Here is a 14,347-nt window from a genome sequence, read left to right as displayed (position 1 = left end):
GGGTCCCCGGGCGCCGGTGCTGTGCCGCAAAGGGAGGGGCTGCGGGCACCGGCCGCTCCGGGCGCCCCCGCAGCCCCCCAGCCCCGTGGGGCGGCCTGGGCTCGGCCCGTGTCCCAGCGGGGCGGGGGCAGCGGCAGCGCCCCGGGGGGTGTCCCCGGGGGCCGGCGGGGAAGGCGAGGCGGCGCCGCTTCCCCTGCCCGGGGCCCGCGCTCCGCTCCCCGCCCCCGGCCCCATCCCGCGGAGCCGGGGCGCACGGCCAGCCCCGGGGCCCGGCCCAGCACGGCGGCGGTGGGGGGTCCCTCCGCGGGCGCCCTCCCCCCGCGGCACCCCGGCCCCCGCGGGCCCGGCGGGGCGGTGCCGCCAGAGGAGGAGGAGGCGGAGGCGGCAGCCGCGCTCCCCTCGCCGCGCCGCCGCAGCTGCCGCCACCCTGGGCCTAGGCCCGGGCCTGGGCCCGCGGAGGCCGCGCCCGGCCCGGCGGGGCCTTGCCGTGGCCGGGCGGAGGCGGCGGGGCCGGGCCGGGCGGGCGGCGGAGCCGCCATGAAGCCGAGCGGAGGTGAGGCGGGGCGGCGAGCGGCGGCCGGGGCAGCGGGTGTCCCGGTGCGGGAGCCCCGGTGCGCACGGGGAGGGCGGGAGGAGGGGGGCGAGGCCCTGGCCGGGGGGTAACGTGGCCGTCCCGCCGCCCAGAGGAGCCGGTCCTGCTGGCGGAGCTGAAGCCGGGCCGGCCGCAGCGCTACGACTGGAAATCCAGCTGCGAGACCTGGAGCGTGGCCTTCTCCCCCGACGGCGCCTGGTTCGCCTGGTCGCAGGGACACTGCGTGGTCAAGCTGATCCCCTGGCCCCTGGAGGAGGCCGAGCTGTGAGTTGGGGGGAGGGGGGGGCTGGGTGGGCAGGGGGCACACGGAGCCGGGGTGGGGGATCCCGGGGGACCAGGCCGCCCCAGGGATAGACCTGTGTCCCTTCGTTCCCCCAGCAGCTGCAAAACCTCGGAGCGTAAGAGCCGCGGCGGCAAAGCGGAGGCGAGGAGCCGAGGGGTGGCCAAGGAGAAGACGCTGGAGTGCGGGCAGATCGTGTGGGGCCTGGCCTTCAGCGCCTGGCCGGCGGCAGAGGCGGAGGAGACGGATCCCACCTGTGCCGTGGGTCTTCCCTGCCAGATCCTGGCCACCGGGCTCAACGATGGGCAGATCAAGGTCTGGGAGGTGCAGACAGGTGAGTGGCCCTCGCTGACCGCAGGAGCAGGCATGGCTTCAGGGTGGTGTCTCTCCCATTGCTTCCACTTGGAAGGAGATCCCGTCACCGTCCTTCCCCAGGGTGAGCGGGAGCCCCTGCCCAGTCCCAAGCGGGGCTGCCTGCATGTGAGGGGCACTGCTTCATTCCCTGTGGAGGGACGGTGCTGAGCATAGCTCCTCTCCGCAGGACACCTCCTGTTCAGCCTCTTGGGGCACCAGGATGTTGTCAGAGACCTGAGCTTCGCTCCCAATGGAAGCCTTATCCTTGTGTCAGCCTCACGGGACAAGACCTTGCGTGTCTGGGACCTGAGCAGAGATGGTAGGAGCATGCAGGGATGTTCCTGGTGCTAGGTCACCCCTGGCTGAGGCTGGGCTCTGCTGTGGGGAAGGGGGAAGAAACCAACCTCGGTAGGGGAGAAGGGGAGAGTCCTGCAACACAGGGTAGAGCTGTCTTATTCCAAGTGGGGTCTGGGAGGTTCAGGAGGGGGTTGCAAGTAGACAGAGCTTGGGATCTGCCCCCAGGAACCCCCCAGCCCCGCATGCATTCCCTCTTGGGAAAGGGAGGGGAGAGCAGAGACAGGGCCTAGCGCTGCATCTTGTGCTCCCCTCTTGTGACTCATGTGTCTGTTGTCCCCAGGGCGGCAGGTCCAGGTGCTGTCAGGCCATGTGCAGTGGGTCTACTGCTGTTCCATCTCCCCAGACTGCAGCATGCTCTGCTCTGCTGCCGGAGAGAAGTCGGTGAGTCCTGCAGGATGGGAGCCATCCTGTATCCCACTGACTCCAGCGCTCCTCTCGGTTCTCTGTGTCCCTCAGTGCAAGAAGCCCCCCCTGTGAGAAGGGGCCAGGCCAGAGCCACCCTCGTTCCTCAGCCATCCAGGCTCTGCATGGAGGAGCTGAGACCAGAGCCCATGTGGCTTAAACCCCAAGATGATGCTTCTCTGTACCCACCCTGGGGATGCTCCCAGCCTCAGCCCCTGCCCATGTCCCGCAGGCACTGTTGTGGAGCATGCGATCCTACACCCTCATCCGGAGGCTGGAGGGGCACCAGAGCAGTGTGGTGTCATGCGACTTCTCGCCGGACTCGGCACTCCTTGTCACCGCCTCCTATGATGCCTGCGTCATCATGTGGGACCCCTACACTGGGGAGCAGCTTAGGACACTGCGGTATGGAGCTGGGGGGCCAGTGGGGAATTGTGGAAAGGTGGCAGAACAATGCTGCGGGGGTTTGTTAGGGCTGAACATGGCCTTCCCTCCTAGCTGGGCACGGCCACCACCTCTCCCCTGTCTCCAGTGGCTGAAAGGGGGCTCTGGCTTTCCAGGTTTGGCCCCTCTGCCAGCCCAGAGCACTGGGGATGGGGCTTATGGCAACCTGGGGCTGATGCTGGGCTTGTTCTCCCTACTCACAGCCATGCCCCTCTGCACTCGGCACTGGACTACAGCAGTGAAGTCCATACCAGCTCCCTGCGCTCAGTCTGCTTCTCCCCTGAGGGCCTCTACCTGGCCACGGTGGCAGATGACAGGTGAGTGAACCCCCTTGGGGACCCCCAGTGGGAAGAAGAAGGTCCCAGAAGGACACCACCAAAACAAACCAGGAGCTCGGGACATGCCAGTGGGGAACAGACCTCGCGTGCCAGCCCCCCCCCCCGCCCCCGCAGTGCTTGGCTTAAGGGGAAAGGGCCAGCTGCCTGGGATACCGCAGCTTGGCTGTGGCAAGGGGTAGCAAGGTCAGGGTCCTGTCACCCCTCTGAGTGATGAGCCGGGGCCCGTGTCCTCCTGTGTGCTGTGCTGCCCTCGCTGTGCCCCTCAGCACAGTCACTAGCTCTGTCTGCATCCAGCTCAGCTCTACAGGGGACAGTGCCTCCTGCTTTGCTGCCGTGTTGTGACACTCCTGGGATGCTCTAAGCCCATGGGAAGAAAATCCTACTCCAGAGTTTGCATGCATTCAGGTGAACCCAGAGGCTTTATTTTAGCTGCAGGCACTGCGTGGATGTGGGCCTGGCATCGTGTCCCCTCCCTTTCTCCTTAGGCTCCTGAGGATCTGGGCATTGGAGCTTCGGTCTCCGGTTGCATTTGCTCCCATGACCAACGGCCTGTGCTGCATGTACTTTCCACACGGTGGTTTTATTGCCACAGGGTGCGTATTGAGAAGAGAGTGGAGAGACACGTGGCTGCTCCCTCCCTCTGCAGCTCTGGGTCTGCTCAGCAAATTCTGGGCTTCCTTGGGGGTACAGGCTGGTTTCCTGGGCTGGGGAGAGCGTGGTTGCTGCAAGCTTGGGATATTTGGGGGTTAGAGTTTCTGTGTCGCTCTGCCCTGTGCTTACGGCTTGTTTGGGTCCCATTGCAGGACCAGAGATGGCCACGTCCAATTCTGGACTGCTCCAAGGGTGCTCTCGTCACTAAAGCACTTGTGTCGCAAAGCTCTGCGCACCTTCCTGACAACATACCAGGTCCTTGCACTCCCCATTCCCAGGAAGCTGAAGGAATTCCTCACTTACCGGACCTTTTAAGGCAGCGTGGAAAGTGGAGGATGGAGGTGAGAGCCCTCTGCCCGGTGGCAGGGCTTGGCTGGATTAGAGGAGGCACTGCTGCAACGACGTCTCGCTGATTTGTGAGCCGTGGGGCAGAAAGATTGCTACTCCCCTTGTTTTGGGGCTCTGTCTGTGAATGTGGAGGGATTTTTGAGTATAGTAATACTAGAACCCAGCAAAAATGCATGCAGAGGGCAAGGGGCACAGCTGCGGTGGCCCCGCAGGGGACACAGGTCCCCCTGTTCCCCTGCTATCTGCAAGTTTTGGGTCAGGTGCTTTTGCTTCCAAGTGCAATGTTGTGGGTTGAAGGTTAGCAGCTGCAGTCTGAGCAGAGCTTTTGTTGTTCATATGAATACCGGGCTACAACCATCCGTGACAAAACTGACCCTCGCTGGGACCGGCTTGTACTGTGGCTGAGTTCCCGGAGGAGTGCAGGCTCTGCTGCTCTCCTGGTTTGGGCGTGAGCTGGATAAACCCGAGCAGGTCTCTGCAGACTAGACAACAGCGATGACAGAATAAAAAAATTATTCCTCATGCCTTTCCTCTTGGCTTGTAGAGGTGACCTGGGGATACTGGGCAGGGCAGGCTCCAGCGCGCTAGGGGCTCCAGCTGCCTGCAGCTGTTGGGGTGGCAGCGAGTGCTTACCCAGCTCTGAAGTGCAGCAGACCATTAAGTGTTCAGCAGTGGGTGCTGGGGAGGATCAGTCCACCGTGAAGGTGGGACCTGGGGCTTCCGGCAGCCCCCAGCTTCCATTCCTCTGTTGCTTTTTCTCCCCTCTGGAGCTTGGCACTTGAGCAGCCTAATGTCCAGAGATGCTGTGCATGAAGGTCTCATGCGCTTGTCTCCCTCCAGTTTAGCGGGTGCCTGGAATGACAGCACGTGTTTTGAGTCCCCTGCATGCTAGAAGGCTCGGTCTGTGCGTGAGCCCGAGGCTGTGACCCCAGCAGATGGAGAAGTAGGGGAATGTCTCCTCTAAACTGTTCCCTGAGATGTTTTCCCTTGCAAGCAGCAGAATGCAGAAAGGTGGTGTTTCCCTAGCCTGTACAGGTGTGACCCACAGCTGTGTTCCCCCTTGTCATGTGGGAGTGTCAATGCAAGAAACTGTGTTTGTCCCTGCTCAGCTGTGCAAGCAACGGGGTGGCACAAGCTGGGGCAGCTCTGCCCTGTGAGGGAGTGGGGTTTTGCAGGCAGGTGACAGCAGCCGACTTCAGCCTGTGTGGGTGCTGCGACCACCTCCCTTCAGTCCTTGCTGGACAGGAGGGAAAAGAAAAGACAAGTGCAACCTGCTGGGCTTTAGAGGCATCTGTATTTCCCGATGAAGCTTAGAAATAACGCTGCCTGACTCTCGTGCCCCAGCTGCAGGCTCAGGGCTTGCAGAAAGGAAATGGAAAGCTGCAGGGAGCAGCTCCATGCACAGGGATGACGATCCCTTCCAGCTTCTGCAAGATCTGGTAATGCAAGCAGGGATCCAGCCTACTTCCTGGGATCTTCGTGGACTCAGGCTTCGGCGACGATCAGGTCCCTGGTGACTTGGAAAGCTGCGACGAGGGAGCTCAGCTGAATCTTTTCATTGGTCCCAGCAGCTAGCCGGTACCTGGAGCAGGGGGCAAGGGCAGGTTTGAGTATTTCCACCAGTGTCTGCATCCCAACAAAGCAAGAGCCCTGGCCAGGACAGATGCTCAGGGCCTGTGGGTGTCTGTCAGTGGTGCCCACCAGCTGCCAGGACCTGGCACAGCACAGCAGTGGTGGCTCCCATGGGGTTGGCACGCTGGCAGCCCCCCAGCTGGGGTGCTTTAGGGCAAGGAGCAGGGGTGAGTGGACACTTACTCTATGTCTGCCATTTTGATCAGCAGCTGGATGCGGATCGAGGGTGGGAAATCGACTGCGGAGAGAAGGAGATGGCATATGTCAGTGTGGGCTGTGGGAGGGGGGGCAGTGGTTGGCCCTCCTGGGGTCACAGGAACCGCCCCTCAAGCCCCCACCTCTGTGCACAAACAGGTGGATCTCAGTGAGGATGTCCTGCAGGGCCAAGCCCTTCAGCATCTTCAGCTCCATGATTTCTGAGATGAGAGTGAGTGAAGGGCCTTCTGCCAAGTCTTTCCCTGTGAGATCCCACTCCTCATCCCCACAACAACCCTGAGGACCCTCCCCAGTAAGCAGCACCCACCCCAGCCGGAGCTGGAGGGCACAGGACAAGGAGCCCTGGTGAAGAGGATTTACAGCAGCAGGGATTAAACCCCAGGGCCAGCAGAGGGAAAAGGATACTGCGATAGGCGGTGGAAAAGTCCTGGTTTAGCATCCAGTCAAGGATGTTGGCAATATCAGACTTGAGGGGGTGTCCTGTGCAGGTGTAGACGTTCTCCTCCGTCACCTTCCCAAAGGCCATGGTGGTACTCTGAGGAAGAGGAGGGTGCAGGAAGGATGAAGAGCTCAGCCCTTCCTCCAGGGCAGCTGCCTGCATGGAGCCGAGTACTGCCGGCTTACACGAGGAGCGGCTGTGCCCATTGTCTGTACCTGCAAGATATTGAGGGCTCTGCGCATGTCACCGCTTGAGAGGGTCACCAGAGCCTTCATCCCATCCTCAGTCACATCCACCCTGGAAAACAAGACCTTGGGGCTGCAGAGGAAGCCAGCATTGCTGGAGGGAAATACAACTGCAGAAAACCAAGCCTGCAGCTCCTCCCTGTATAGAGGAATGGGGAAAAAGGGGGTGTGGAGGATGCTGCAGGGCCCCCTGCACTCTGTGCCATCCCCAGCTCACCCCTCCTCCTGTACGACGTGTTGCAGCCGGGGCACCATCAGCTCCGGGGTGAGGGGGCCGAAGCGAAAGCGCGTGCAGCGGGACTGCAGGGCAGGGATGATCTTGGAGAGGTAGTTGCAAATGAGGCAAAAGCGGGTGTTTTCTGTGAACTTCTCAATCACTGCGAAAAGGACAGAGGAGAGGCTGGTCCTCCTCTGCTGCCTTGTACAGGCTCCCACCCTGCGCCGGGCTGGGCAAGGCTGAAGGGGTGCCAGCAGCGTGGGGTCCCCAGCAGCCCTTACCTCGCCGCAGGGCGTTCTGAGCATCCTGGGTCATGGCATCGGCTTCATCCAGGATGACAAGCTTGAAGCCTTTCCTTAAAAAGAGAAAAAAGGGGAGGGGGCTTTGGTCTCAGCTGCTGGCTTGGTGCTGGAGGAGGGTGAGCAGGGGGTGCTTATTCCCAGCCTGACCCCCATGAACGCCCCCAAGAAGCCCTCCTTTCCCCTCTGCTCTGGCATCCTTATCACTCATCCTTAGCCCCCCCCATCCTCCCTGCTCACTGTGTACCCTGGGTCCTTCTCATCCTCTCCATACACTGCCCACCCCAGGAGCCCCCCCAAACCCACATCCCAAGCCACGCGCCAGGGTAGGCCGTGCTGGCAGGGGGGTGACAAAGGGGCCGGGGGCTTTGGGAAGTGCAGACCCACCACTTACTTGAAGATGGTCCTGGTGCTGGCGAAGCTCAGGATGGGCCCTCGGACGATGTCGATACCCCGGTCGTCGGAGGCGTTGAGCTGGAGAGAGATGGCGTGGATCCGCGCCCCTGCCTGAGGATGCACCCGGGGGTGGGGGTGACCCCCCCCATCACCCACCCCACCCCCCGGTTACCTCCAGCACCATGGAGCCGAACTCCCGCTCCCGGTAGAGCTGCTTGGCGCAGGCGAGGATGGTCGAGGTCTTTCCGGTACCGGGCGGCCCATAGAGGAGAAGATGCGGCAGCCGATCCTCGCTGATGAACCGCTGCACTGGAGAAGAATAACGGGGCTGGGGGCTGCCTGGCACCCCCCGGTGCTGTTGCGGGGGGCGGTTACGGGGGGTCGTTACCTACCGGTGTTGAGGATATCTTGGTGGGACACCAGCTCCGACAGCGCCTGCGGCCGGTACTTCTCCACCCTGCACCGGAGAGAGCGCAGCGGGCGGGGGGCGGTCAGCCCGGGGGGTGCCCACCGATCCCCCCGCCCTTCCCCGCCGCTCCCGCCCCCCCTGTCCCGCTCCGGTCCCGGCCGCACCATGGCAGATTCCCGCCGCCCGCCCGCGCCATGCTCCGGTGTCTCGCGAGAGCTCAGTGGCGGGCGGGAGGGGCGGGGCGGGGCAGGCGGAGCGGAACGGGATTGGGGGAAGCGGGTGGGAGGGGCGGGGCGTAGTTGGACGGGATTGGGCGGGGCGGGCGGGATTGGGCGGGGCGTCTGTTCGGGAGCTCCGCCCCGTCCCGGCTTAGCGGCTGGTGTGGGGCTGGGGGTACCAGGGCCGGGAGCGCCGGGGCCGGGGGGCACCGGGGATGGGGGTAGTGGGGCCGGGGGTACCAGGGCCAGGAGTACCGGGACGGGGGGTACCAGAGGGGAACACCGGGGATGGGGGTGCCGGGGCCGCTGGAATTGCCGGAGCATGCTTTTGGGGGGAGTCACGGCACCGGGAATTGCCGGAGCATGCTTTTGGGGGGAGCCACGGCACCGGGCATTGCCGGAGCATGCTTTTGGGGGGAGCCACGGCACCGGGCATTGCCGGAGCATGCTTTTGGGGGGAGCCACGGCACCGGGCATTGCCGGAGCATGCTTTTGGGGGGAGCCACGGCACCGGGAATTGCCGGAGCATGCTTTTGGGGGGAGCCACGGCACCGGGAATTGCCGGAGCATGCTTTTGGGGGGGAGCATGGTGCTGGCACTCCCCAAAGCCAAGTGGCGCCTGGGCTCTCAGGGAAGGCACGGCCCTGGGGAATTGCTGGAGCAAGGTTGTGGGCATGGTTTTAGGGAGAGTGTGGTGCTGGCGTTCACCAGAGCAAAGTGGTGCCTGGGCTCTTGGAGAGGGCACGGCACCGGGAATTGCTAAAGCGAAGTGATGGGCATGCTTTTGGGAAGAGCGTGGTGACCCTGCTCTGAGAAAGCCCTCTGGGCCAGGGCACCGCTGGTAGCTGCAGGCTTGGGCCAAGGGCAGCAGCTCCAAGGGCTGTCTGGAAGCCGGCGGAGTGCGGACAAGACCTGCTGTGTCCTCCCAGTGCCACGGGAGCAGCAAACTCGAGAGGTGCCTGCGAGAACACCTTCTCCCTGTCCCTGCTGCATTCTGGGGCAGGAGAGCACCCCCAAGAATTGCAGGTCTCTTTTTCTGGTTGACTAACTTGAAAAATCAGCTCCGTCTTCTGTCCCTCATGCTGCCAAAGCACTTGTCTGAGTCATGGGGGGGTCTCTGCTGGGGGCTGAGTGGCTCCGGGCTATTCCTGGATGTGCTGGATGTAGCCTCTTCTCACCGGCATCACCTCCAAAGGAAGAGGGGTCCATGGCTGCTTCAGGCTAAGCTTTGGGAAATGGCTGGAGCCTCCTTAGAGAAGGGGCTCAGAGGGATGAATAACCTAGGCTGGCTGGCACAGATGCTCACATGCCGCTCTGGTTTACATGCCATGGGTGGGAAAGGAAAGCAGCCATCAGTGAGGGGCTCTGCCTTGGAAAGCACAGATGGAGAGGTGATGGGAGGTGATCCATTGGGAAGTAGAGGTGATGGGGAGTATATCGGGGGGGTGAAAAAAAATCACGGAGAAACCCTATTTCTGGTAAGGAAAGGGAAACCAGCAAGAGCTCCAGGTGAAATCCTGTAGAAACCCCAAAAGCTGCCAGAGGGCAGCTGCTTTCCTATTTGTTTTTCCTTCCCCCACTACCCCTATTTCCCCCCTCCCCCCAGCACCGTAAGACAAAGCAGGAGCTGGAAGCTGAGCTCAGCAAGCCTCAGCTGTTCCCCTGGGTGCGTGGCGGTCGTGACAGATGGCCCTTCCGAGAGCAGGGTGAGGAGCTGTGTGGTCCTTCCCGAGCACCTGGGAACTGGCTGGGAGGTGTCACCTGGAGCCCTGATGGCCTTGGGCTTCTCCCATACCTGGTGGGTCCGGAGCTGCTGTTCTCTCCTCACATCTGCCTCCACCTGCGGCAGGATCCTCTCCTTCAAAATCCGTCCTTCAAAATGGATTTTTCCAGGCATTTTCTCCCCACCATGCCCCATCATTAACAAATGGTGAGCTCCAGACCAGGCAAAACCAGGCTTGCGACCAGTGTGCACACTCATATCTATGGTGGTATTTCTCACGGACGATTTCAGCTCTTTCTTGACCAGATTGACATTTTTTTAAATTATTTTATTTAGCCATTGTTTAATATTGTTAAAATTGATGGGTGCATCCCCCTGCAGTGATTCTGCATCATCAGGGCCGGCTGAATTATTAACCAGCATCTGAGCTGCCTGTCTTGGCTTATTTACCCATTACACCTCTTGGGCAGAGGACTGGCAGGTCACATCCAGCTTGATAAACAGTGCTAGAAATTTACAGCACTGTCGATAGGTTCATTAACAACCCTGAGGCATCAGGCACATCCCTTTGGAAGACGATGAGGGAATTCCAGGTAGATGGTGGTGGAGATGGTGGCAGAGATGCTCTTTCAGAAGGAAGGAAAACAGGAGCTCCTTGAGAAGGAAGGTCCAAGAGATGGACCCATCTAGCGCAGAGGTGGAGATGCTGTTTGGCATATTAATAATAAAGAAAGAAAAATGCAAATATCAGCAAGGCCCTTTCTTGTGGAGTGGCATCCATCAAGAGGAACGGAGACACCCCTGAAAGTAAGGAGTCAGCAACAAGCCAGGGCAATGACTTAGCACTCATGGCCAATGGCTAACAGCACATAAAAGCCTCGTGGGGTGGCTTTGTTGGGGATTTGGTGGGAAAAGCTTTGTATGATGCTGTGGAGACTTGCAAGCCAGCGAAGGGTTGGTTTCACAAGGGTAGGTTTGGTTGGGTTTGCTTGGTGGCAGTGCCGAGGGGTTGCCCTCTGCCTCCCCAGCTGGATGCTGTGCCCAGCAGATCATCCTCGCTAGGCACCACGTGAAAATTAACCTGATTTAAAGAGACTCTTGGTAGCTCCAAGCTCACAGACATGTAAGAAAACCAAGACAGGTGAATAAAGTCATTGCTATATACATTTTATATGAACTGATTGTGCCAGAAACAACTTGTGTTTAAGAAATGAAGTTGTTAATGTTGCTGAGTAATGAGGTACACAATGAGCCCCTGTACGAAATCCAGGCACTGGTGATGAAGGAAATGAATAATTCAAGCTGCCCAAAGCTGTGGAATAGAAAAACACAGGTTTTCTTACTGATCTCAGGCCTTTTCCCGCCATCCGTGATGTACATCTTCCTTTCACACTGTGAGCCAGCCCAGCTCCGAGCACGTGAGCTGTGCCACTGACTGCCATAGGGATTTTTGGGGACTGAGGTTCAGCGTATGCCCAGAATCTCTGCAGGTCTTCTGCTGCTGGTGGTTTTGGGTTGGGTGGGTTTTTTCCAGTGGAGTCTCCCCGCTTGCATTTTATTTTATTTTATTTTTGCTCACTTTATTTTACTTTATTTATTTTGAAGGGCAGATACTGAGATTGCCGGAATTTTTTTTGCACTGGAAGCTGTTGGAGTAATGGAGAGGGGGAGCAGCAGCGTGGGCAAAGGATGCCAAGGGGGACCCACTTGTTCCCCAGCATCCCCGTTTTGAGCTGGGCATCTCAGTGTTTTTTTTTTCTCTTCTCCAGGTACCATCCTATCCTCCCCTCCCTTGTAACTGGTTCTGGGAGCAGTGAACTCAGAAATGGCTGGGCTGGTAGCTTGGATGTTTTAGGGAAAAAAAAAATAATCTGTTGTTGCAAATGTGCTGAGTACAGAGAGTGCCTTGCCCTCTTATCTCCAGTTTGGTTATTGAAGGACTTGATTAACCACAGAAGCCATCAGGAGAGAAAATTTCCAGCATGGTGGTTTTTTTTTTTCTCCTGTGCTCCAGTTAATAACAGAAATTGCATTGCATTTCCAACACGGGCAATAGTTAAATATCTGGTGATGGCTGCCTTCCTCAAGCGCCTGCTGCAGCAAAGTGAATGCTGGCCTTTCCAGAGGGCTCTGCCTTTTTCTTCCCAGAGGAAAAGCCAGCAGAGCAGGAGGATGATTCTGCCCCGGGACCTCTGCAGCCCCTAGGGGCTGCGCCAGTGCCCACCAGTGCAACCCAGCTGCTGCAGTGCTGCTTCCTCCCATCCACCTCAGCTAAAACACCCAGCTGAAACATAGAAATATATATATATATATTTGCATGTGAAATTAAGAACAAAATTGAGAATGCAGCCCAGCTAGAATGGGATCCTCTGCATTATGAAATTGCACCAGGTTTTTTCCTCTCAGCTGCCCGCTCTGTCACCCAGGTGGGTTTTCACTGCTGGCTCCTGCTGTGGTTTGGAAAGTGCCTGAGGGAGTCCCAGCCTGATGCAAACTCACTGAGCAGAAGGTAACAGCTCTATGCAGTTCAGTCTGGCATCCCTCTTAAAATTATATTATATTATAATTTTTACTCTGTTCAGTTTGGGTATGGTAGCCTGGCATCCACTTTTTATTTCTATTCTATTCTATTTCTATTCTATTCTATTCTATTCTATTCTGTTCTAATTCCATTCCGTTCCATTCCATTCTATTCTATTCTATCCTATCCTTTCCTATCCTATTCTATTCTATCCTGTCCTATCCTATCCTATCTTCATCCTATTCCCTTCCATTCTTCTTTTCAGTTCAAGTATAGTCTGGCATCCCCTTATTATTTATATCATCATATCATATCCTATCATATCTCATATCATCAGCATTGTATCATTGTTATTATTATTGTTATTATTATTGCAGAATTGGCTTTTTGAACGCTTTTGCTGTGTTTTCCTCCCCTTTATCACCCCTCCACAGCCCCTTTGAGGCTCCCCTGGGCAGTGGCAGCGGCTGCTGGCCGGATCCTGCCCTCGCCCACTGCCTCGCTCTCACCCAGGGCGCTGCTGGCGTTTCCCACCCTGAGCACCTGAAGGGGGTCCCTCTGAGCCTCCCTTACAGGCAGGGCTGGGGACACTGGGCAGAGCCAGGGTGGCTGCAGCTGTGGTCACTTTCCAGCAGGACGGCACAAAACTGACTGACAAGCTAAAATTCCAATAATTGCTATAAAATCCCTCTAACCTGCTTCTTCGGACCCTCAGGGAGAGTTTTTGCAGGTAAGCAAACGGGTTGTTAGTGAGAGGGAGAAAAAGGGATGTGTGGTCACCCCAACATGGGCACATGCCTGGAAATCAAAATTTCTGATTATAAAAGGGTAAAAATCAGCAAATTCCAAACTTTTTTAGCCATATCCCAACTTGGAGGGAGATGGCCACTGCAAGCATGGCTGGTTTAATTTGATGGTTAAAGCTGTTGGGGATTTGGCTTGTGTTTTTCATGGAGTTGATACGGGCTGGGATGGGTATGTCAACTGGGAATAAAGTCAAATATCCAAGGCCAAGGGGGTCGTGGTGAGAGGAAGCTCTGCGCTGGGGGAGTGGGGCAGGTGGCGTTCCTTGCAGCATCCTTGTGGCTCTGTCTCTCCTGAATAATTGCCGAGCTTGTTGGACAGGCTTGGCCATTCTTGACTGGCTGTGGGTATCTTTTATACATATTATTATAAAAATAATATATAAAAGTAATATATAAAAAACCACACACATATAATATGCATATAAAATGTTTTATATACATATACCAAGCTCCTGTAAAGCTTCTCAAGCACAGAGGGGAACGCTCCTCTCCAAGGGAAGGGCTTCAGCACTGGGGGGTCAGTGCATGCTGCCTGCACCCCCTTTCCTCTGCCACTCCCTGGGGCTGGGCTGAACCCCAAAATCCCTGAGTGTGCTACAGAGGAGTGGGGTTCATCCCCTGTGTGCAGGGTTAGTGCTTCTGTAGGGGCTCTGGCTGCTGGGAAATGGAGATCCAGGGATGTGAGTGGGGCTGGGGGAGCATTTTTGGCTTCTACCTAGCAACCTGGGTGTGAGCGTGGGACCATCACCATGGCCTCTGGGCAAGGGGGTGTCTGCGTGCCCTCCTCCTCCCCTGCACCCTGCTGCTGTTCCCCAAACTGCATCCTGGGTGTTTTAAACCTCTGGAGCGGCACTAGGAGAGGGGAGCTGGGGAGGAGGAGGAGGAGGCATGCTGAGGCGCACAGCAGGTTGATTTTTATTTGGTTTTGCTCCCTTCCAGACCAAATCCCATTGCCGGGGCAGGGACTGCAGGGTGTCTCCTTGGCTTTCCCCGCATCCTGCTGCAGATGTCCATCCTGGCTGCCCCCCTGCTTACCCCTTCTGCATGACACTTAGGGTCTGTAGGCTGAGGCAGGATTTTTGCTGACTCTGAGCAGTACCGGCATCCCCTCTGTGCCAGGGGTGGTCGTGGGGTGGGAGGGCAGCTGTGGGGGAGCCAGCCCCTCCTGCCCCATTCTGTCCACAATTGCACCCTAATAGGGCTTCCTTAGGCCTTTGGGGGTGTGCATGCCCTGTACCCCCCGGCTGTCCTGCCCTGCAGTCACACACAATGCAGCCTGGCCTGGTTGCTCTGCAGCAGGGCTCCCCATCGCAGCAGGAGCCCCCATGGCAGCTGCACCCCACTTGCACCAAGGACCCCCACTGCAGCAGCCCCCCCATGCAGTAGGGGCCCCTACTGCAGATCCACCCCATTGCCCCAGGGAGCCCACTGCAGCTGGGCCCTTTTTGCATCAGCCCCAC

The 14,347-nt window shown here is 58.4% G+C and overlaps 2 protein-coding genes across 5 annotated transcripts; one reads left to right on the top strand and one right to left on the bottom strand.

Moving 5' to 3' along the window:
• The first annotated feature begins 234 nt into the window (after positions 1 to 234).
• Positions 235 to 4,288, top strand: WSB2 (WD repeat and SOCS box containing 2). Of its 3 annotated transcripts, none has more exons than XM_080366142.1 (9): positions 235 to 553; positions 685 to 856; positions 971 to 1,206; positions 1,414 to 1,545; positions 1,864 to 1,964; positions 2,218 to 2,390; positions 2,633 to 2,746; positions 3,062 to 3,172; positions 3,253 to 3,360. In XM_080366142.1, the coding sequence occupies exons 1-8, from the start codon at positions 538 to 540 to the stop codon at positions 3,126 to 3,128; spliced, it is 1,011 nt and encodes a 336-aa protein (XP_080222268.1). In that variant the 5' UTR covers positions 235 to 537; the 3' UTR covers positions 3,129 to 3,172; positions 3,253 to 3,360. The 3 variants fall into 3 exon arrangements, with proteins under 3 accessions (XP_080222268.1, XP_080222267.1, XP_080222266.1); XM_080366141.1 differs by lacking the exon at positions 3,062 to 3,172 and adding an exon at positions 3,571 to 4,288 and having other exon boundaries at positions 237 to 553; positions 974 to 1,206; XM_080366140.1 differs by lacking the exon at positions 3,062 to 3,172 and adding an exon at positions 3,571 to 4,288 and having other exon boundaries at positions 240 to 553.
• Positions 4,289 to 5,041: 753 nt separating this feature from the next.
• Positions 5,042 to 7,982, bottom strand: RFC5 (replication factor C subunit 5). Of its 2 annotated transcripts, none has more exons than XM_080366497.1 (11): positions 7,784 to 7,982; positions 7,603 to 7,667; positions 7,383 to 7,514; positions 7,209 to 7,288; positions 6,797 to 6,870; positions 6,516 to 6,675; positions 6,269 to 6,350; positions 6,020 to 6,149; positions 5,737 to 5,814; positions 5,582 to 5,636; positions 5,042 to 5,348 (listed from the first exon to the last, which is right to left on the bottom strand). In XM_080366497.1, the coding sequence occupies exons 3-11, from the start codon at positions 7,392 to 7,394 to the stop codon at positions 5,252 to 5,254; spliced, it is 768 nt and encodes a 255-aa protein (XP_080222623.1). In that variant the 5' UTR covers positions 7,395 to 7,514; positions 7,603 to 7,667; positions 7,784 to 7,982; the 3' UTR covers positions 5,042 to 5,251. The 2 variants fall into 2 exon arrangements, with proteins under 2 accessions (XP_080222623.1, XP_080222622.1); XM_080366496.1 differs by having other exon boundaries at positions 7,383 to 7,519; positions 7,784 to 7,876.
• Between the last annotated feature and the right edge of the window lie 6,365 nt (positions 7,983 to 14,347).

This window comes from Falco punctatus, assembly GCF_963210335.1.
Source record: "Falco punctatus genome assembly, chromosome: 1".
NCBI classification, from domain to species: Eukaryota; Metazoa; Chordata; class Aves; order Falconiformes; family Falconidae; genus Falco; species Falco punctatus.
The sequence above is the reverse complement of the archived record's forward strand: the minus strand, read 5'-3'. Positions and strand labels throughout refer to the sequence as shown.

Coding starts and splice junctions, on each gene's coding strand:
- WSB2 (XM_080366140.1), top strand. Junction 1,207..1,413: donor GGTCTGGGAGGTGCAGACAG/GTGAGTGGCCCT, acceptor TCCTCTCCGCAG/GACACCTCCTGTTCAGCCTC. Junction 2,391..2,632: donor GAGCAGCTTAGGACACTGCG/GTATGGAGCTGG, acceptor CCCTACTCACAG/CCATGCCCCTCTGCACTCGG.
- RFC5 (XM_080366496.1), bottom strand. CDS start 7,815: ATGGCGCGGGCGGGCGGCGGGAATCTGCCATG. Junction 7,520..7,602: donor CCAAGATATCCTCAACACCG/GTAGGTAACGAC, acceptor ATTCTTCTCCAG/TGCAGCGGTTCATCAGCGAG. Junction 6,150..6,268: donor GAGCCCTCAATATCTTGCAG/GTACAGACAATG, acceptor CCTCTTCCTCAG/AGTACCACCATGGCCTTTGG.